Below are 24,158 nucleotides of genomic sequence, written 5' to 3' on the forward strand. Positions count from 1 at the left end.
GGCTATTGGAGAAAGATTGGTGCCTTTGAAGCAAACAGATTTGTGTTCAGATCTTGGCTCTGCTATTTATTAGCATGTGGCTCTCTGTGACTCCATTTCTATGTCAATAAAATAGCAAGAATGATGCTAGCTACCTTATGGTGCTGTGAGATTCAGGGTGGGAAAGCAAAGATCTACCAAGGTGCCAGGCTTGAGTCTTCTGAAGATTAGTCTCCTTCCCCTTTGCAAAGATGATACAGACTTAAAGATATGTATCCATTGTTATATTGCAATAATCATAAATATCTATGCAGCCAACACAGGGGCATCTAAATATATAAAGCCATTATTAATGGATATAAAGGGATAAAGTCACAGTAGGTGATTTTAATACCTCATTCACATCAATGGATAGATCATTCACACAGAAAATTAATAAGGAAATAGTGGCCACATTAGACAAGATTAACTTAATAGACATTTATAGAACAGTTCATCTCAAAACTGCAGAATACACATTTTTTTCAAGTGTGCATGGAACATTTTCCAGGATAGATCACATAGTAGGCCACAAAAGAAGCCTCAATAAATTCAAGAAGATTGAAATCATATCAAGCATCTTTTTTGACCACAAAGACATGAAACTAAAAATCAACTACGCAAAGAAAACTGAAAAAAAAAACCCCACAAATATGTAGAGACAAAACAACATACTACTAAACAACCAATGGATCAAGAGGAAATCAAATAAGAAATTGAAAACTATCTTGAAACAAATGAAAATGAAAACGCAACTTTTCAAAATTTATGAGAAACAGCAAAAGCAGTTCTAAGAGGGAAGTACATAGCTATACAAGTCTGCCCTGAGAAACAATAAAACCCTGAATAAATAATTTAACTTTACACCTAAAGGAAACAGAAAAGGAAGAACAAACAAAACCTAAAGTAAACAGAAGGAAGGAAATAGTTAACATCAGAGCTGAAATAACTGAAACAGAAATTAAAAAATAAAACAATAGAAAAGATCAATAAAACTAAGAACTGATTATTTGAAAAGATAAATGAAATAGACAAACTTTTATCCAAATTCATCAAATAAAAAGAGAACCCCAAGTAAATAAAATCATAAATGAAAGAGAAGTTACAACCAACACCACAGAAATACGGAGTCATTAAAGACTATGAACAGTTATATGCGAACAAATTAAAAAATCTAAAAGAAATGGACAAATTTCTGGCCAAGAAAAAATACAAAGTCTAAACAGATTGATTACTAGCAATGAAATTGAAGCAGTAATAATAATTTTTTTTTAAAAAAAACTTCCTAACAAATAAAAGTCCAGGACTAAATGGTTTCATAGGTGATTCTCCCAAATATTAAAAGAAGAATGAATGCCTATCCTACTTAAACTATCTCAAAAAAAAATTGAAGAAAAAGGAACATTTCCAAACTCATTTTATGAAGCCAGCATTATCCTGAAACCAAAATCAAATAAAGAATTACAAAAAATAAAAAAGAAGAAAAGAAAAAGGAAAGAAAATTACAGGCCAGTATCCTTGGTGAACATAAATGCAAAAATTCTCAACAAAATTTTAGCTAACCGGGTTTGACAACATATTAAAAGGATTATACACCATGAGTAAGTGGGATTCATCCCAGGGATGTACAGATGGTTCAACATCTGTAAGGCAATTAATGTGATACAGCACATTAACAAAATAAAGGATAAAAACCCTATGATCATCTCAATAGATGCAGAAAGAGCGTTTGACAAAGTTCAAGACCCTTTTTATGATAAAAACTCTCAACAAAGTTGGTACAGAAGAAATCTATATCTATGTAATAAAGGTCATATACAGCAAACCCACAGCTAACATCACACTCAATAATAAAAAGCTGAAAGGTTTTCCTCTAAGATCAGGAGCACAACAAGGGTGTCCATTATCACCTCTTTTATTCAATACAGTATTGGAAGTCTTATCCACAGCAATCAGATAAAACCAAGAAATAAAATACATCCAAGTTGGAAAGGAAGAAGTAAAACTCACATATATAATCATCTCATGTGTAGATGACATGATACTGTATGTAGAAAACCTCAAGGACCCAACCAAAAACCAATTAGAACTAATAAACGACTTCGGTAAATTTGCAGGATACAGAATTAATATACATAAATCCATTGTGTTTCTATATATCAACAAAGAACAGTCAGAAGAAAAAATTAAGAAAACAATTCCATTTACAATTGCATCAAAAAGTATAAAATATCTAGTAATAAATTTAACCAAAGAGGTGAAAGTTATCTGAAAACTATAAGACATTAAAGAAAGAAACTGAACAAGATGCAAATACATGGAAGGATATACTTTGCTCATGGATTGGAAACATTAATATTGTTAAAATGTGTTTACTACCCAAAGCAATATACAGACTCAATGCAATACCTATTAAAATACCAATGGCATTCTGCTCAGAATTAGAACAACTAATTCTAAAATTATATGAAACCACAAAGACTCCAAATAGCCAAAGAAATCTTGAGAAAGGACAAATTTGGAGGTATCGTACTCCCTGATATCAAACTATACTACAAAGCTACAGTAATCAAAGTGATATACTGGCATAAAAACAGACATATAAATCAATAGAACAGATATAGATCCCCACAAATAAATCAATTAATCCATGACAAAGGAGCCAAGGATATACAACGGGGTAAAGACTGTCTCTCCAATAAGTGGTATTGGCAAAACTAAACAGATATATGCAAAAAATGAAATTGAACCACTTTTACACCATATACAAAAATAAACAACATGGATTAAAGATTTAAATGTTAGACCTGAAGCCATAAAAACTCCTAGAAGAAAATATAGGCTATCAACTCTCTGACATTGCTCTGAGCAATATCTTTTTGTATATATCTCCTTGAGCAAAGGAAACAAAAATAAAAAATAAAGTGGGACTACATTAAATTAAAAAGTTTTTGCACACCAAAGAAAATCATCAACAAAGTGAAGACAACCTTCTAAATGAGAGGAGATATCCACCAATGATATATCCAATAATGGGTTAATATCTAAAACGTATAAAGAACTCATTCAACTTAACACCAAAACAAAACAACAACAACAACAACAAAACTAATAATACAATTAAAAAATGGGAAGAGGACCTGAACAGACATTTTTCTCAAGAGGACTTACAAATGGCCAACAGACATATGAAAGGATGCTCAACATCACTAATCATCAGGTAAATACAAATTAAAACCACAATGAGATATCACCTCACACCTGCCAGAATGGCTATCAATAAATCAACAAACAAGTGCTGGCGAGGATGAGTAGGAAAGGGAACTTTCATGCACTGTTGGGGAGATTGAACATTGATGCAGCCAATATGGACAACAGTATGGAGGTTCCTTTAAAAATTAAAAATAGAACTACTATATGAATGAGGAATCCCACTTCTGGGTGTTCATCTGAAGAAATCTAAAACACTAATTTGAAAAGACATATGCACCCCTATGTTAATTGCAACATTATTAACAGTAGCCAAGATATGTGAGCAACCTAAATGTCCATCAATAGACAAAGGAATAAATAATGAATCTCCATATGAATTTTAGGAAGAGCTTTCTAGAAGGAATTCATCTGGAATTCTGACAGGGGTTGCATAAAATCTGTACATCAATTTGAGGAGTATTGCCATCTTAACAATATTAAGTCATCTGATTCATGAACACAGGATGTCTTTCCATTCCTCTGGATTTTTTTCAGTTTCTCTCAGCACTATCTTGCACTTTTCACAGTATAAGTACTGCATTTTTTTTGTTAAATTTATTCATATATATTTTTATTCTCTTTGTGTGAATGAAATTGTTTTCTTAATTTTGTTCTCAAATTGTTCACTGTAAGTATATAGAAATACAATTGATTTTTTGTAAGTTTATCTTGTATCCTGCAATCTCACTGAATTAACTTAGTTCTAATATACTTTTAGTGGATTCTTTAGGATTTCTATATAAAGATCATCTGCAAATAGATATAGTTTTACTTCTTCCTTTCCAATCTGGCCGTCTTTTATCTCTTTTTCTTGCCTAATTGCCCTGACTAGAACCTCCAGTACAGTGATGACTAGCAGTGGTTAGGTGGGCATCCTTGTCTTGTTCCTGATCTTAGGGGAAAACCACAGTCTTTCACCATTAAGTATATTATTAGCTTGAGTTTTTTGTCATTTCCTTTATGAGGTTAAGAAAGGTCCCTTCTAGTTTGTTGAGTGTTTTTATCATAAAAGTTTGTTGGATTTTGTCAAATAGCTTTTCTGCATATATTGAGATGATCATATCTTTTTTTAAAATTCTATCAATATGGTATATTGAAGTAATTGATTTTCAGATATTAAACCACCCTTGCATTCCTGGGAAAGATCTCTCTTAGTAATGGTAAACAATTTTTTTTATATTTCTGGATTCAGCTTGCAAGTATTTTATTGAGAATTTTTGTATCAATATTCGTAAGAAATAACTGGACTTTAGTTTTCTTTCTTACAATGTTTTTGTTTACTTTTGGTAATACTGGCTGCTTAGAATGAGTTGAGAGGTGTTCCCTCTTGTTTTTCCGAAAGGTTTGTGAAGAACTGGTATTAATTCTTCTTTACATGTTTGGTATATTTTAACAGTAAATCTATCTAGGCCTGGGCTTTTCTTTCTGGGCCTTTTGTTGTTGTTGTTTCCTAATTCTATCTCTTTGCTTTGTTATAAGTCCATTCAGATTTTCTCTATCTTCTAAGGTCAGTTTTGGTGGTTTTCGTATTTCATAAATTTGTCCATTCCTAAGTTACCTAACTTATTGGCATACAATTATTTATAGTATTCCTCTAGAATCCTTTTTTATTTATGAAATGTTGGTAATAATGTTCCTTCTTTCATTTCTGATTCTAGTAATTTAAGTCTTCTTCCTTTTTTCCTTAATTTAGCTAAAAATTGTCAGGTTATTTTTAATTTAAAAAAAATTTTCAATTATAGTTGACAGTCAATATTATATTAGTTTCAGGTGTACACATAATGGTTAGACATTTAAATAACTTACGAAGTGATTCCCTGATAAGTCTAGTAGCCCTTGGACACCATACATAGTTCTTAAAACATTATTGACTATATTCTCTAGGCTTTACTTTACATCCCCATGACTATTTTGTAACTGTCATTTTGTATTTAATCCCTTTACCTTTTTCACCCATCATCCCAATCCCCCTCTTCCTTATTCTCTGTATCTATGAGCTCATTTGTTTTGTTTGTTTTTGTTTAGATTCCACATATAAATGAAATAATGTGGCATTTGTCTTTCTCTCTCTGACTTATTTAAATTACCATAATACTCTCTAGGTCTATCCATGCTGTTGCAAATGGTAAGATTTCATTCTTTTTATGGCTGAGTAATATTCCATTGTATACATGTACCACATCTTCTTTATCCACTCATTTATCGATAGACTCTTATCTTAGGTTGCTTTCATGTCTTAGCTATTGTAAATAATGTTTCGATGAACATAAAAATGGATATATCTTTTTGAATTAGTGTTTTGGTTTTTTTCCTTCAGATAAATACCCAGAAATGGGATTGCTGGGTCATATGGTAGTTCTATTTCTTTCTTTCTTTTTTTTTTTTTTTGAGGAACTTCTATACTGTTTTCCATAGTGGCTGCACTAATTTGTAATCCCACCAACAGTGCACATCCTTGCTACAACAATCCCACATCCTCACTAGCTCTTGTAGTTTGTTGATTTATTGATAATAGCCATTCTGACAGGTGTAAGGTATTTCATTGGGGTTTTAATTTGCATTTCTCTGGTGAATAGTGATGTTTAGCATCTTTTCATGTCTATTAGCCTTCTGTATATTCTCTTGGGAGAAATATCTCTTCATCTTCTTTCCATTTTTTAAATCAGATTGTCTTTTCGGTATAAAACTGTATGAGTTCATTACATGTCTTGAATGTTAACCCTTTATTGAATATGTCATTAGTGAATATCTTTTCCCATTCAGTAGATTGTCTTTTCATTTTGGTGATGGTTTCCTTCACTGTGCAAAAACTTTTTAGTTTTATGTAGTGTCATTAGTTTATTTTTTCTTCTGTTTCTCTTTCCCGAGGAGACATATCCAAAACAATACTACTAAAAGCAATGTCTGAGAGTTTACTGCCTGTTTTCTTCTAGGAGTTTTATGGTTTGGGGTCTTACATTTAAGTCTTTAATCCATGTTGAGTTTATTCTTGTATATGGTATAAGAAAGTGGTCTAGCTTCATTTTTTTTTTTTTTTTGCATTTATCTGTTTAGTTTTGCCAATACCACATATTGAAGAGACCATCTTTACCTCATTGTATATTCTTGCTCCTTTGTTATAGATTGATTATAGGTATAGGTTTATTTTTTAATTAAATTTATTGGGGTGACATTGGTTAATAAAATTATATTGGTTTTGAGTATATAATTCTATAGTACTTCATCTGTATATTGCATTGTGTGTTCACCACCCAAAGTTAAATTTTTTTCCATCACCATGTATTTGACCCTTTTTACTCTTATTACCTTCCCCCCACCCCTTTCTCTCTGGTAACCACTAAACTTTTGTCCATATCTGTGAGTTTCTTTGTTTGCCATGGTAGTTTGTTGCTTTCAGATTTATATACCACACATACGTGAAATCATATGGCTCTCAATATTTTCTATCTAACTTATTTTGCTTAGCATGATAATCTCAAGATCCACCCATGTTGTCTCAAATGGCAATATTTCATCTTTTCTTATGGTCGAGTGATATTTTATTATATATATGTACCACAACTTCTTTATTCAATCATCTACCAAAGGATACTTCAGTTGTTTCCATGTCTTGACCACCGTGAATAACGCAGCTGTGAATGTCAGGGTGCGTTTATCTTTATGGATGAATGTTTTCAAATTTGAAGGGTAAATATCCAGAAGAGAGGGCTTCTAGGTGTGGGTTTATTTTTGAGCTCTCTATTCTGTTTCATGGATCTTTGTGTCAGTTTTTATGCCACTACCATGCTGTTTTGATTACTATAGCTTTGTAGTATAGTTTGACACCAGGTAGCATGATACTTTTGACTTTGCTCTTCTTTCTCAAGATTCCTTTGGCTAGTCAGAGTCTTTTGTGGTTCTATATAAATTTTGCAATTAGTTCTAGTTACATGAAAAATGCTATTGGTATTTTGATAGGCATTGAATCTATAGATTGCTTTAGGTAGTACTTTAACAATTTTAATTCTTATTATCCATGGTCATGGTATATGCTTCTATATTTGTATCTTCTCCAATTTCTTTCTTCAATGTCTTATAATTTTCTGAGTACAGATCTTTAACCTCTTTGGTTAATTTATTTCTAATTTCTCTTTCTGATAGTTCATTATCATGTACAAAAATGCAACCAATCTCTGAATATTAATTTTGTATCATGTTAATTTACTGAATTCGTTTCAGTTCTAACAGTTTTTGGTGGACTCTTTAGTGTTTTCTCTGTATGGTATCATGCCACCTGCAAATAATGACAATTTTACTTATAACTTTACAATTTGGATACCTTTCTTTTTTTTTCTTGTCTCATTGGTCTTTTCCGGATTTCCAATACTATGTTGAATAGAAGTGGTGAAAGTGGAATCCTTATATTGTAAGGAAAATATTTTTAGCTTTTCACCATTGAGTATGATGTTACCTATGGTTCTGTCATATATGGCCTTTACTGTGCTGAGGTATGTTCTCTTTATCCTCACTTGGCTGAGAGGGTTTATCATAAATGAATGGTAAGTTTTGTCAAATGTTTTTTCTGCATCTATTGATATGATCATGTGATTTTTATTCTTCATTTTATTTATGTGGTGTATCACATTAATTGTCTTGTGGAATATGTGGAATATGTCTTGCATCCTAGGAATAAATCCCACTCGATCAACATATATGATGTTTTTAATGTATCACTGATTTGGTTTGCCAATATCATATTAAGGACTTTTTCATCTAGTGCATCAGAGATATCACCATATAATTTTCTTTTTTTTTTTGTAATGTCGTCTGATTTTAAAATCAGGGTAATTATGGCCTTATAAATTGTGCATGGGAGCCTCCTTTTCTTTTCAACTTTTAGGAATGGTTTGAGAAAGATAGGTGTTAATTCTCTGAATGTTTAGTAAAATTCACTTGTGAAGCCATATGTTCCAGGGCTTTTGTTTGTTGGGAATTTTCTGATTACTGATTCAATTTTGTTAGTAGTTATTGGTCTGTTCAGATTTTTCTGTTTCTTCTTGATACAATCTTGGAAGATTATATGTTTCAAGGAATTTTTCATTTCTTCCAGGTTGTCCAATTTGTTGGCAAATAACTTTCTTATAATCTTTTGTATTTCTGAGGTGTCTGTTGTCATTTCTCTTTCATTTCTGATTTCATTTATTTAGGTCCTGTCTCTTTTTCTCTTGATGAATCTAGTTAAAGGTTTATCAATTTTGTTTATCTTTTTAAAGACCCAGCTCTTGGTTTCATTGATCCTTCATATTTTTTAGACTCCATTTCATTTATTTCTGCTTGGATCTTTATTATTCCCTTCTTTCTACTAACTTTGGGCTGTGTTTCTTCTTTTCCTAGTTACTTCAGGTGTAAGGGTAGGTTGTTTATTTCAGATTTTTCTTGTTTCATGAGGTAGGTCTGCATTGCTATGAATTTCCCTCTTAGAATTGCTTTGGCTGTATCCCACAGATTTGCGGCTGTGTTTTCATTAACATTTGTGTCAAGGTATCTTTTGATTTCTTCCTTGATCTCATTTTTGACTCATGTTTAGTAGCATGTTATTTAGTGTCACTGTGTTTGTGTGTTTTGTGTGTGTGTGTGTGTGTTTTAATAATTGATTTCTAGTTTCGTATTGTTCTGATTAGAGAAGATGCCTGGTAAGAGTCGAACCTTTTTAAATTTATTGAGACTTACTTTGTGGACTAACATGTGGTCTATCTTAGAAAATGTTTCATGTGTACTGAAAGACAATATATAATCTGCTGCTTGAGGTAAAATCTTCCGAGAATACCAATTAAATCCATCTGTTGTAATGCATCATTTAAGACTGCTATTTCCTTGTCAATTTTCTGTCTGTGTGATCTATCCATTGATGTCAAAGGGGTGTTTAAGTCCTCAACCATGTCTGTAATACTGTCAATCTCTCTCTTTATGTCTGTCAATATTTTCTTTATGTATTTAGGTGTTCCTATGTTGAATGCATAAATAATGACAAGGGTTGTTGTACTGATCCCTTGATCATTATCTGATGTCCTTCGTGTCTCCTGTTACAGCCTTTTTTCAAAGTCTATTTTGTCTGGTATAAGTATAGCCACCCCAGCTTTTTATTTATCTCCATTTCCATGAAATATCTTTTTCTATCCCTTTAATTTTAATCTGTGTGTATCTTTCAATCTGAATTAGGTCTCATATAAGTGGGTCTTGTTTTTTTATCCATTCAGCTTTCCTATGTTTTTTGATTGGAATATTTAATCCAATTACATCTAAAGAAATTATTGATAGGTATGTCTTTATTGCCATTTTATTATTCATATTTTAATATTCTTCTCCTCCTTCTCCTTCTCCCTGTCTCTTTAACATTTTTTGTAATAATGGTTTGGTGATGACAAACATTTTTAGCTTTTTATTGTCTAGGAAGCTCTTTATCTGTCCTTTGATTCTAAATGGTAGCTTTGCTGGATAAAGTAATCTTGGTTATAGGTCCTTGCTTTGCCTCCCTTTTAATATTTCATAACAATCCCTTTTGGTCTGCAAAGGCTCTGCTGAGAAATCAGCTGACAGTCTTATGGCAGTTTCCTTGTAGGTAACTAACTGATTTTCTCTTGCTGCTTTTAGGATCCTCTCTGTCTTTAACCTTTGGCATTTTAATTATGATGTATCCTGGTATAGGCCTCCTTGTGTTCATCTTGTTTAGGAGTCTCTGCACTTCCTGTACTTGTATGTCTATTTCCTTTGCCAGGTTAGGGAAGTTTTTCATCATTATTTCTTCAGATAGATTTTCATTCCCTTACTCTTTGTCTTCTCCTTCTGGCAATCTTATGATGTGAATGTTGTTATGCTTGATGTTGTCCTAGAGTTCCCTTAAACTATCTTCATTTTAAAATCCTTTTTCTGTTTCAATTGAATGTTTTCCACTACCTTGTCTTCAAAATCACTGATTTGCTCTTTTTCTTCATCTAATTTTCTGTTGATTCCATCTAATGTATCCTTCCTTTAAGTATTGTAATCTTCATTTCTTATAGGCTTTTTTTTTATGGTTTCTGTCTCTTTGTGTAAGTTCTTACTTAGTTCATCTATTCTTGCCCTAAATTCATTGAGCAGTCTTATAACCAGTGTTTTGAAGTCTGTATCTAGCAGATTGCTGTCTCCATTTAGTTTAGTTCTTTTTCTGGTGTTTTGTCCTATCCTTTCATTTGGGATATGTTTCATTGTCTTCTCACTTTGGCTGCCTCCCTGTGTTTGTTTCTGTGCATTTGGTACATATACTATGTCTCCCAGTCTTGGAAGGGTGGTTTTATGTAGTAGGTGTCATGGAGAGACCTTAGCCTAGTTTCTCCTGTCACCTGAGCTGGATGTACCAGGCGTGTCCCTTGTGTGTGCCCTCTTGTTGTATTTGAGCCTGACTGCTGTTGACATGTCAGTGGGTGACTGACATGCTGTGATTATAATGAACAAGCTGCTGTGTGTGGGCTGACCTTATGGAGCAAGATTTTCTTTAGTGGGGCCCTGTTGTCTGCTGAGTCTGCCCCTTGGGTGTGTCATTTGTAGAAGTGGTAGTGTGGTGTTCTGGTGTTGTCTGAAGCTGGTCACCAGGTGTATTGTTTTGAGGGGCTTCTTGGAAGGGGCTCCAGTGCAGTCCAAAGTCAGCTGCTGCCTGTGCCTGGCCAAGGACCAGTTGGTAGAAGCTACAAAGTGACCTTTGGATGTTTATCTGCCTGTTCTAGACTTGGGGGCCCCTAGGAAAGGCTCTTCTGTGAACCAAGGATGGCTGCCACTAGTGCCTAGCTGGGGATAATTTAGCAAGAAGTATGTGGCATGCCGTGGCCAGCTACTGCTTGTTTGGGGCTTGTGGACCTTTCAGGGATTTTTGAAAAGTCCACAGCATGTGCTGAGGTCAGCTGCTTATGAGCAATAGCCACTGAAAGAAGTTATGGCATATGCTGAAATTAGATAGAGTGGGTCCTCAGGGAATCACCAGAGTCGGGTGAGTTTGATGCAGATTCAGCTTTGGTGCCAGCTGGCACCTTCAGGTTCGGTTAGGGGAGGGCTCAGCAAAGGAACAAAATAGCAGACAGAGCTGTCCCTTCACCCCTTGTTCTGATGCCAGTTTATTTCTTCTAGTATGTCCCTGGTGCTTTTCAAGCTTCTGCCCAGTGCTAAAGCTCAGAGTGGGTGCATCCATGCACAAGCCCTTTAAGAGAAATATCTCAGACTTCAGCAATCCTCTGTTTCACCTTGAGGGAATCTCCACTTATTTTCACAGCCAGATGTTATAAGGACTCATCTTCCCAGCACTGGTGGTCCAGGCAGGGGAACCAGGTATGGGACTGGGACCCCTCACTCCTCTGCAGGGAGCTCCATAGCTGTGATAACCCCCATGATTCTTAACTTCCACATGTGGGAGTGGGACCAGCTAATTTCATGTCTCTACCTCTCCTACTAGTCTCAATGTGGCTTATTCCTTATATTCTTAGCTGTAAGAATTCTATTTATCAGGTCTTTAACTGATTCTCAAGGGCAGTTGTTCTATAATTTTCTTGTAATTTTGATGTAATTGTGGGAAGAGGTGAGCACAGCATTTACCTACTCTGCCATCTTCACCAGAAGTCAAAAGTCCAAAATTGTCAGTTTTGTTGATCTTTTCAAATAACCAAGTTTTGGATTCATTTATTTTCTCTATTGTTTTTCTATTCTCTATTTCATTAGTTTCAACTCTAATCTATATTATTTCTTTCCTTCTGCTTGCTTTAGGTTTAATTTTCTATTTTTTCTAGTGTCTTAAGGTGGAAGACTGGTCCTATAGCCAAGCCTGGCTGCAAATGACACAAGAAATCAAGGAAAAGGACACAGCAACTTCAGACAGGCTGGACATCCCTATGAAATCACAGAGAAGCACAAATATGAAAAGGTTGGGCCCTTATCCGAGGTCAGGATGGAAGATTTCCCAATTGCTTCTAATGTACTCGACTATAAATAATAACCATCCCAACCTGATGCCTGACTCTGTAATGGTTCCCACACAACCTACACAATAAGGCCTAAATCCCTTAACATGTCAAATATAGCTGTTACAATCTGAACTGTGCCCCCCCCCCCCCAATTCATATGTTGAAGCATTAACTCCCAAGATGACTGTATTTAGAGACAGGGCTTTTAAAGAGGTAATTCAGGTTAAACAAGGTCATAAAAATGGGGCACTCATCCAATAGGACTGGGTCCTTATAAGAAGAGAAAGAGACATCAGGAATGTGTACACATAGAGGAAAGATCTTGTGAAGACACAGCAAGAAGGCAGCCATCTATAAGCCAGGAAGAGAGCTCTCACCAGAAATCAACCCTGTCGGCATCTTGATCTTGGAGAGGAGAAAAAATATTTTTCTGTTGTTTAAGCCACCGGCTCTGTTGTATGTTGTTATAGCAGTCCAAGCAGACTAATACTATGGCCTCAAATTCAGGCTCCTGAACCAGCCATTCCAAAGTCATTTTCTACCATGTACTTTAGACTATAGTTTCCAAGAATTACTGTTGTTTTTAAAACATATCTCCATGCCTGTGGGAAAGTGGTCCCTCCTACCTAGAATGGACCATTTTACCTTTAAGAGCCAGATTAAAACTACCTAAACTTTTCTCTAAAACTCTTACACAGAAGGCATTGCCCTCACAAGCAAACTCCCCTGTGTTGGAACTGCCTCCCCAGTAAATGGGCAGAAATGTTTTCAAAGGCAGAGAAAGAGTATCTTCATTTCAATAGCTCCAAAATTAAAATGAGATATGGCTCAGATAAGGTATTCGGAAAGAACTCATATATTTGGAAGTTTGTTCTCAAGTGGGCCCCAAGTCTCCATGCTATTTGCAGACCCTCCATTGCTGTCTTGCATGGAGCTGGGTTTACATCTCGAGCTCAGTTAATACCTGTTTAATCATCCTCCTACATCAGAAAAGGAAACAGACCTCATCTCCAGATTCTGGTGTCCACAATGACTTCTGTGCTAACTGGAAAACACTTCCTGTCATCCTACAATTCCCACTCATAGATGCGTTTCCACAAATAGAATTTTACTTCAAAGATAAATTGGCTAAAACATAGCCACCTACTGTCTCATGGGATTACCTTCAGGGAACAATCTCATTCCGAGTGTTATTAACTCCTTCCATTATACTTCTGGATTTAAGAGCTCCATTTCCTGCGCAAAATGTTAGCCTCACTTGGTGAAAATGTTTCTGCTCTTTTCCTAGAAAACCATGCCAAAAGGGCATTTCAGAATTATCTAGCCAGATCATCTCACTCTAAATATGGTAATTTAATCCAGTAATTAAAAACATGTTTAGATCCCTTATTTTGTGCCAGACATGAAACTCTACAAGGGCCAAGTACTGGAGAAGACGGAATAAAATAAAAGTCCCGGAGAAGCTCATAGGTTGTTCTATCACCATGAGATGCAAATTATCCCAGAGTTACAGAAAAGGCAAAACCCTCTGAGAACCTGCTGGAAGGTCTAAGAGAATGTATCTTGTCTAAAATTGTTCAGAGAGAAAGAGGCCGAATTAAACCTTCAACCATGGTTTCCCAACTCCTAGTACAAAGATCTTTTCCCCACTTGGTAGATTTCAAATATGCCCACAAACTAATCTCCCTCCTTGTCCTTGTTCCTTGCCTGTGCCCTCCTCACATACCACCTTGGGGCTGATTTGTTTTGATTGTGGGACATTTGAAAAATTGGCACAAGCAGTAACCTGAAAAACACTGACACATTGGGGTTCGCTCTCTTGTTGTTATTGAAATGTTGTCACCCTAAGAACAAAGCTGAGCTAGCCTGTTAAAGGACAAGACCATGTGGAGAAGAACTGAGGTGCTCCCACCAACAGCCTGCCAGATAGTGAGTAAAGCCATCTGAGACCAGCAAGCATCTAGTCTGCCTGTCAGTGCCCGCAGAGGCAGCAGCGGACCACAGATGCATTAGGAAGTCCAGCCAATAATAGCAGAAGAACTGTTCAGCTTAGCTCAGCTCAAATTCCTAACCTATAGAACTGCAAGCAAAATTACTAATGCACCCAGCCCACCCTGCTTACTGTGTTGGAGTAAATGGCAGGATGGCACTTGCAGCAACAATTTCATTCCTTGCAGCACAAATATCTCCATACTACCCTGATTAACAAAGAGGACTGAATGAGAAAGACACACTACAGACTGAAGTAACCAAAGACACAGACCACTAAAATCGAAGTGGATGCTTTTACCGAGATTTACTACACCCACTAAGGTTATTTGGTTATCCTGCCAGTCAGGAGTCATACTTCAAATAACGTCACAGAGGTTTTTTTTATGTGAGATAAAAGAAAAGTGCCCAATTATCCTAACTCTGTGTTATCTCAAAAAAGAATTTCACCCCTAACGATTTCTCCTATGGCTTTCTTGTTTCATTTACATCGTCAACTATGCACCTAGCATCTGTAGAAGTTTATCAAGAGTTTGAAATCTCACTGAAATGGAACTGACTTTAACTATTAAGGGGTGGGGGGAAGGAAATAACCTGAAGACTTGTATCAAGTGGGGAGAGCAGTAAAGGGGAGTTTGTGAAGACCATTATTGCTTTCGCTCTAGGCCTTTGTGACTGACTAGCATGGTGAAAAGGGATAATGGCAGGTAACAAACAAGATTGACACATGGTCCTCAGAGCCCAACAGATTAACCATGAAAGTAGCCAAAGAGGCCAAACTAAGTGATAAGAACCAACACACATGTCATTTACTGTATGCCAGGCATTGTCCTCCACACTTATCTCTAACATGTACCACCACCCTGGGAGAAAGGTACTAATAGTTCCCATTTTAAAGGATGAAAATTGATGCCCATACTGGTCAAGGAATGTCTCCACAGACAGATGCCTTGTCCAAATGGACCGGCTCTGGTCCCGGTAGTCCAGTTCCAGCTTTTCTCCATTGTACTGTACTGCTTTGCTTTCCAAAGGAACAGTTTTACCTGAAACATGTCTCTTCAAGCTCAGCTGAACAGGATAAAAAGAAAAAAAAAACTTTCTAAAATGTCTAAAGGCAGTAATTTTCTAACCAGGGACCTTTCATCTCTATTCCAGTAGGCTGTTAATGTCCAGGAGAAACTGACCTGTTTTGACAAAAAGAGTTAACCAGAGTCTACGTATGGCTAAATCTGCGGTTTTCTCCTTGATGTCAAGGTTTCTCTTTATATTCTTTTCCTTGCTTGCCCCCTTTTTATTTGAGGACTCCTTACCTCATCTGCCACATTCTTCTCTTATTTTCCCAGAGGCCTCTTGGGCTTCTCTTCCTCTTGCATTTCCTCCTTCCCATCCCAATTTTTGGTCTCTAGGTAAGTTTCCTGCTATCTTTCTAAAGTCCCTCTACCACACCCATTATACAGACTCCTTGGGCATAACCTAGTGCCCACACATACTTCTAACCACTGAAAACAGAACCACCCAAATGGAGATGTGTCAAATGGCTTCTGGCAGGGAGAAGGGAGTGAAATTAAGACTTCTCCAAGCTCTGATCCAAACCGGACATTTGTTCAAATCCCTACTGGTAAGGGCTAAGCTGTGGTTTAAACCAATAAGAAGGCATGGGAATAACACCTGAGAGACAGTGTGGAACAGAAGAAATACATGGTCAGAAGATTGCCCTTGGCCCCATGTCAGGCTCCCAGAAGACATCATGCTTATCCTCTGAACCTCAGTCTTTCCATCTGCAAAATACAGTTGGTACAGAGCACTGAGGTCATAGGGCTCCCTGTTTTGAGAGGCTGGTAGAGTTTATCTATCTTCCTTTCCAGAAAAGTGCATATATTCTTCACATATTCATGATGTCAGAAGGTCCACAGACTCTAACCCCCCTAAAACTTCAGGAAAGTCCCTAAGGTTAGGGAGAGTTGCTTTAAAAATACCTTAAAGTATCCTTAGTGCTCTAGTCTGAGTTTCTCCACCAGAAAAAAATCTAGCTCTGTTAGTAACATGCTCACATGCCTCTTTCCCCTTGCTGGAGCAGATTCATTCATTCGACGTATTTATTAAGCTATTACTAAGGGCTGGCCACTGTTCTAAGCACCAAGGACACAACATATGCATAGTGAAGCAAAACACTGGGAAGACTGAATTTTGGTGGGAAAGTGCATCACAATCTCTGTAATATAAGCCTTTATTGGGTCATTCACCCTCAAAATCTGCTCTCAGAGGTAGCAATATGAGATGACTGAGGCACAAGTACCTTAAATTTGCACAGGCGTAATTTCACAGAGTGATCTACTTCCATTCTGATCTCTATTAATTCTGCTCCATTGAACCTTCTAAGTATTACTGTTTTTGAAAACTTGTTCAAGGAAAGGTCAAATTACCCTAACCAAACATCAGCTGAGGATATGTTTTTCCAAACCCTCTTTCTTTCCTACTGTTCGTCCCCTTTTCCTCTTCCTTCTCTCTCCTTCTATTCACTCCTCCCTCCCTCTCTCCCTCCCTCCCTCCCTCCCTCCCTCTCTCCCTCCCTCCCTCCCTCCTTTTCTTCCAGAATGCTGATAGAGCTGTGACCTCATGAGAACCAGTGCATTTAAACCTTTTTGTCACTGCACACAGTAGAATTTGTTGGACACCAGGAAAAGAAACAGTCAGCAGAGCCAAGGAGAGAGGCAAATTAGGGGAAGGCTACAAATATGAAATTGGGCAGCTGCAAATAGTGTCGTGTAGTGCACAGCTTCTCCTGCAGCCCTCTTAGCTACCTACAGCCCCCTGTTGTAGTTGATCAGACCCTCAAATGTTACCTCCAGGACCACTCAATGACCACCATCAGCATCTCCACCCCTCCCCCGAGGCTGTGCGAAATGAAAAGAACATCCTACCATCGAGAGCCTTGGATGACCCTAAAATATGGGACAAGGGTCATCTTGTAATCTCAGCTGTAAATTCACATCATTAAAGGCTGGTTCCTGCATTTATACAATAACCAATGGTTTGGTTTGCATTCATGGACAAAGTACATCTAGGACTAAGATCTAAACCTAAAAAGGTGCCAATAAATAGACAATGGTGGACAACAGTTGCTATTCAGAAAGCAGCTTATTTTCCTGTTTTTTTTTTCCTTGGACTCCACTGCAAAACAAAGCCAGATTTGTATTTGCAGAACATTCTTATAGCAACCGGAAGAAATTATCCCTTAACGAAGCTGTTGGAAAAATCAACTGCAAGAATAGCAGCCGGCCTTTCCTCTTGCCATCAAAAGGTCTTTGCTATTTGAAGAGTCTTTAAAAAGAAGCCCAGAAGAGATGCCCCATTTAAAAATAAGGCAGTTTGCTATGCTACAACAAAGGCGGAAGCATCAGAGGGAGAAATAACAGCTTCATACCTTAAAATAGGCAAAAGAAATTGAGGTGCTACTGAGAGGCAGTAATCTGGTTAAAAATAATGCGACATTGCTATAAGATGCACAGCAAGGTCCACTTTCACAGAGTTTGGGTGTAAATTTCATGAAACAACACGTGTAAGTCAAAGGCATTTGGTTTTTGATCCCTCATTGTGGGGAGGCAGTGTGAGGCATGATTCCTTTCTTACCTCTATTGAAATGAGCTTGTCCCTGTCACCGATATTTTACTGCTGACATGTGAAATGCAACTCTGTGGCCTGACCACACTCCCTCTCCTCCTTTTCTCCTAGTAGTGTATTCCAGGCCTGCTTTAATGAAGTGTCCCACAGCACAGTGGGTGGCTTCACCTGATTTCAATGTCAGAGAGCAGCCCTGGCATTTTTGGAGCAGAGAATAGAGGTGTATGTTGGGAAGGAGAAGCCCACGTCCCATGTACGCTCATCATTCAGGAAAACACCTGGGAGCTTTCTTTTGCTTTCTCCACTGCCCATCATCACTGTATGATCAACTTTCATCTCCCCATCTGCTATTGCCACGTAGTACCATGAGCCACCAGGCCATGACTCAGCCCTCCTCACCGGTCCCCTGGATTGCTGCAAACACCTCCAACCAGCTGGTTGTCCAAGTTACGAATCTGACTACACCACTTTCTTAAAACTTGTCCAAACTGCCCCCTCCCCAGAAGGTTCAAGTCCAATCCTGTATCTTGGCCTGCAGGACCCCCCAGCACCTGGCCTCCTCCTACCTTTCTAGCTTCGTTTGGTTTCTGCCCTTGCTTTATGCCCAGTAAAGCCGCGCTGATGCAGCTACTGCTTTTCTGCCCTGGTTCCCTGCCCTGCCACATCCATCTCTCAGGTAGAATACTGTTTAAGGGCTCTGGATGAAAGGGTGGGTAGGAGCTGAAATCCAACCCACACTCTGCTCACCAAGCCGCACACTTGAAGAGCTGTGTGGGCTCCCTTTTCTAATTTGCACAAAGGTTCTGCATGGCTAAGCGGTGGTCCTATCTTTAGGAACCTGTCACACCGTATGATAATTGTCCACGTGTTCACCTCTCCCTGACCCTTTCATCAAACAAAGCGGTCTTTGACACTGGTGTCCAACACAATGCCTGGAACACGTAGACTTCCATAAATACAAGTTTGTCGAACTGACTCATTGAATGGGAGGGTGACTACAACTAAGTGGGAAAAGCAGGGGCAATCGCAGTGTTGTACCCCTGAAACCCGTCTTGCTACGGAGGCTCTGGGGAGCCCCCAAACTATCCTAGCTACCCCCAATTAGGGAAAAGGATCAAAGGCTGGGCTTGGGAGAAGCTCAGCTGTCTTCACACCCTTGGAAACCAGCAGAATGGAGTTCAAAATGGACAAATAAGGGATGCAATTTGGTCAACTCTGGGAATGTATCAATAAAGATAAGTAATGCAGTAACACCTAGTCATGCAGGAATCAGCAGGGGCCACGCAGGAGGCAGAAATGACATAAGCAGAACCTGCAGCACAGTTGCCCAGAACACTGAGCAAACTAAGTTGGGGAAAAGAAAGGCATAATATAACGAACTTACAACCTGAGTAGAAAGCCTAAGGGGGAGAGAAGAATCAAATGCCCTTCTGATCTATGAAAACAAAATCTCCAGAAGGCAGTGAGTTTAGAAATTATGTCCAGCCGGATGGTGAGTACTCTGCATCTCTGAGGTCTGGATCCAGTTGGCTGGGAAGGGCCCTTATCTTCTGGAGCCACTGGTGCCACACCCTAATAGCTAGAGGCTGATGTGAGGAAAACATTTTGAGAATGGCAGGAGGAAGAATGTTTTTTAACATTTAAATATATCCCAGTTTAGGGGACTTGCTTCTTCTCCAGGTAAATTTTCATAGGTGGGAAGAAGTGTCCTAAGAAGGCATAACCCAAAACTCCAAATACAGGTTTGGAAGACTTCTTGGAGAAAGGGATCAATGTGACCCAGGAAAGAACAAGGCAGAGGTAGGGGATGTGCACTGAGCTCCACTCCGGGGAGAAAGAAATAAAGAACAGCGACCCTTGGCTTACCGACCCTGGGCCCACTGACAATGGCCACCATTCAAAACTTGGGGATGTTCCAGAACTGATGCCACATCTCCCTTGTTAGTCCATCCTCCACGATGTGCCCCCCATCCCAGCCCCAAGAGGAAAATCCGGAAAACTACACCAGCAGCAGACTACCTCCAAAGCAGATGAGACTGGTAGAGCCAGAGAGATAAGAGGAAGCATCCATGGTGAGGGCATGGCTGCAGAATTCCTGGATGGAAAAGCTAGATTACTGAAGTTGGCAGCAAGAAAGAAAAAGAGGGCAAAGCCAGCAAAGTTTAGAGAAGGAATTCCAGTGGCTTGTGTTCTACAAGGTCTCTGTAAATGTAGCAGAATTTTGAATAAAATGCTAAATGGAACTTTCAAAGATGAGTCACTTGCAATTCTCCACGGAAGGCTGAGAAGGCTCGCCTCCCTAGGGGTTTGTATTAGGAAATCTGCAAGCAAAGGGACAACTGCATGTTGAAACAGCTCCCTCAGTACACTGGTTGTTCTTGCAAACAGAAGCTATAGAAAGGAAAGCTTATCAGCTCTTTAGAGTTGAAGAGCTACCCAGATACAAAGTGCACATGGCATGAGGGAGGTATCGGCTTTAAAGAAAGATGAAGAATACTGAAGTATTTTTCAACACTCATTTACTTCGTGTTGGGCCTTACTGATGAACAGATGAACGTGACTTGGTCCACATCTGGAACTAACTGTGCTACGGGTGGCAGCTGTATAATCATATAATTACAGCATGCTCTCCAGTCTTCCTGGTCAGACAGAATCAAAGGACTTTTTGGGAGTCGAGTCATCAAACAGAGTATTGTTTCAGACCACTCCCGGCATCCTCCCGAGAATGTCATGCAGTCAGTCACTCATCAAGCGGAGCAGGAGCATCTTCACTGTTCTGAGGATAGTTAAGTAATATTCAGACATTAATTTAAAGTTGTCCTTTAAATAGACTGAGGGCCACTCGGTGGACTGAATTCAAAGGTGCTAACTATTACTCAAGGTCATTAGAGTCTGCAAAGCAACTCAGCCCCCACCTGGGCCAGTCTCCACTACCCTGACAATATCATCAGTGAAAATTTGCCGAAGAACCAACATTTCAGAATTCCAAAGTACCAAAGAACCTCGATAAGGCAGCCAGTCCCCCAGGCCATCATAAGATCTTTTGTTTCAGAACAAATACATATCTCGAAGCTATTTCCCACTTTAAATATATTATGAGCAAATAATTAGGGAGAATTGATTATTCTATTACTCTTTACCAACAAAAAAAATGTAAGAATTTATCAAGACACTATTTATAAGACAATTAAGAAGAGCCATTTACTTGGAGCCAGAAAAATCTGAACCACATCCGTGACTGCTGGCTGGGTCATCTTGAGCAATAATAATATTTGTCTCACAAGTTGATGTAAAGATAAAATAAGATCATGTTTGTACAGACCTCCTCAGAACATACATGATAACATACTTGATACTCAATTATTATGAGATAATTCTTCTATATCTTAAGTCTAATGTTTGTTATTATCATAAATGCCATGCTACTACATGAGGATGAATTTGCCTTGGTATTGCCTTGGTTCGTAATGACTAAATCATGAGCCTCTGGCCTGCTATATTAAAAACAGCATTGTGCTTGGCCACACATTGTAACGACTATACCAAGAAATGCTTGCTTCTTCCTCAGGATCTGGTGTGAGGAGGCTGGCATTTATAAAGACGTAATCTGTTTCCATAAGCAATTTAAGCCAGTTTCTCAGCCATGGCTGACACCTGTAACCCAGTGTTGTTCTGAGCCACCTAGAGAGCCAGTCTTGGAGCTCAGCAAGTCTCCTGAGGGCAGAATGTTTTAGCAGGTACTCTGAGCAGGCCCTAGAAGATGGAGGCAACTTGTTAACCAGAAAACCACCCCAAACCAGTGCCAATTTATGGAGGCAGGCATAGACCCCTCACTGTAAGATGGTCTCTTGGGGCGGCTTCTGAAGTCCCAAGGGCCTGTATGAGAAAGATAAATAAACAAGCAAACAAAAAGGAGCAGGTAGACGAGTGAGGAGAAGGTGATGTTTGCCTGTGCGTAGGTAGATGGTAGAGTAGGGAAGACCCTGAGCTGAAATGGAGGGAAAGGCCTGGAGGACAGTCCCTGGAGTGGATAGGCTATAGTCATTGGTGATCTGTGGTCCCCTCCCCCTTCCTAAAAGCAGCAGGCAGCAATGTTAAAATGCAATAGCAGAGATAGCTCAGACCAGGTAAGAGACAGGACTGCCCAGCAGCTGAAACAAAGCACCTCGTCTCAGTTATCAAGATAAGGAGATGTTTTGTACCAGTTATCATAAACCTCTGCCCTGAGGCCCTCACTGCCTCCTCCTCATTCTCTAGCTGCCATCATCCTTTTCCAAGGCCCCCAGCTCTCCCCAAGATGCAGCAAGCACAGGGTTAACATATGTCACCACAGCGGGCCTCTAGGACCTTCTCACTGATCCATAATGGTTGTGAAATGTTTTATAATCCCTGACAGAGGGGCGCCCCGACCCCAAAAGGGAATTTATTGATCTGCATCATTTCCACGAAATAGAGACAGAGCCCCTGGAGGTGGGTGGTCCTCCAGTGAGCTCTGGAGCTGGGGCCAAGCCACCTGAGTTAGAATGCTGGCCCTGTGACCTTGGCTGTCACCTCATCTCCCCAGAAGCATTTCTCTTCCAAAGCCCAGGACCCAACTGCCTCAACCGTTTACCCTATTCTTATTCTCCTCAACTCCGCACACAAACATTGACTTCTGAGAGACAGCTCTGTCTAAACTATTGGGTTGCCATCTCTAACAGAAAAAAAAGTGAAGCAGCAGAGGGCTCCCCGCAAGGCAGCACAAGCCTGGAGACTGTGAAAACCACTCACAGCTGTTCCCAACTCACTCACCCACCACCCTGCCTCCATTTTAGGACTGTCAGCCCTCTTTCTTTCACTGACCTCGAATTAGGACAACCTTCCAATTCAACTGAGAAAGCACCCAGAGTCTGAGACTTGGACATTAAGAATTTCTTTCAATGCTTTGTCCTCTTTCTATATATTAAAAAATAACTCACCACTAAGTTGTTAAAAATTAAACCAAGAATATGCAATTTTACAGCCAGTTAAGTCAGAGTGGAGAATAAGTCAGATGGAGCATAAAGATAATGCTTGGCGACCCTCTCTTCCTCCATCTGACACATTTCTAGAAGAAATTTTTAAGAAAGATATTGCTAAAACTGGTGGGAACAATTAGCAACACATTATGATAGCCGGTTTGTATAGCTGCCTTGAAGCTATGAGTTTAAGCCACATCTTTAACAGTCCTTAGCTCTGGTTTTTTTAAGTGCAGCTACCTGGATCATACACCTTGTTGAAGATATAGGAGACATTTTATACCTGTGCTAGGGTTGAATGATTGCCAAAACCCAAAGGGAGGCATAATCATACCACACTATGTTCCCTTAGGAGGCATGAGGCCTTGGAAGAAGCAGGTAAAATGTCCATGAAACAGAAACTATTCACTCATTACTAGGCCAATTGGTTACCACAAATAATTTCTTTCTCTACATAACACAAACAAGCAGGGTTGTTTCATACAAGAGAAGAGGAGCAGCAGGAGACCAGCTGTCGTATTGCATGTAGTCCTAATGCCTGTTTCTAATAACAAGGCAATCTTGATGGAAAATGTACAAAGTAATTGAGCTAGCAAGAAATCAGAAGGAAATTCCCAGATCCCTTGCTTCCTAGTTAATGTATGGCACCTTCTGAAGCTCATAATCAAACAGGAAAAGAGAACAAAGGTTACTATATATAAATATAATTGATTTTCTTATCTGATTAGGCGGTTTTCTGTAATTGTTGAATTTAATTTTAAGAAAATTCCTGTGCAACAGGAAATCAATTCCATTACAAAAAATAAAATCATGTGGAATTTTTGTTAACTGCCATACGGTAGAATCCTTATCCTAGTTGTTATAACAAAAATATAACTCCTGCTTCTTAATTAAAAAAAGAAAATGTATACATCTCAGCTTCATTAACATGGCTGTGCTTAATGTTAAAGTGGCATGTGAAGTAGGTCATGGAGATGGTGGCCCTGCAGGAGATGCTACATGAAAAGGAGGAGAGGTAGGTGTGAAGGTGCCCGTGCATCTCGGGGAGACTTACTTGGGAGTGCCTGCAGGTTTCCAGTACTTGCAGAAGAGGTACTGTCCATCGGCATTGACCAAGTGAGGGAGGTCCTGGTACCTAATGTTCTGCGGTGTCCGCTTGGGAGAACTTTCCTCGGGCATAATTTTGAAAGGATCTCCAAGTCCTTGGAAGAAAGGAGGATGTAGTCCAAAGTAAGAAACATGGGGAAAAAAAGAGAGAGAGAGAGAAATAAGGGAGAAAAGCCTCATTCAGAGTCAGTAACACTTTTTTTTTTTTTAA

General features: G+C 38.7%; 1 protein-coding gene across 3 annotated transcripts in view; it reads right to left on the reverse strand.

Moving 5' to 3' along the window:
- MGLL (monoglyceride lipase) overlaps positions 1–24,158 on the reverse strand; it is a 120,722-nt gene that overhangs the window by 95,277 nt on the left and 1,287 nt on the right. For all 3 annotated transcript variants that reach the window (XM_016121951.2, XM_016121949.2, XM_016121950.2), the window contains exon 2: positions 23,895–24,042. In XM_016121951.2, the coding sequence (XP_015977437.1) occupies positions 23,895–24,019 (125 nt within the window). In that variant the 5' untranslated portion in view covers positions 24,020–24,042. The remainder of the gene's footprint in view (positions 1–23,894; positions 24,043–24,158) is intronic.

This window comes from Rousettus aegyptiacus, unplaced genomic scaffold (assembly GCF_014176215.1).
Source record: "Rousettus aegyptiacus isolate mRouAeg1 unplaced genomic scaffold, mRouAeg1.p scaffold_m13_p_12, whole genome shotgun sequence".
NCBI classification, from domain to species: Eukaryota; Metazoa; Chordata; class Mammalia; order Chiroptera; family Pteropodidae; genus Rousettus; species Rousettus aegyptiacus.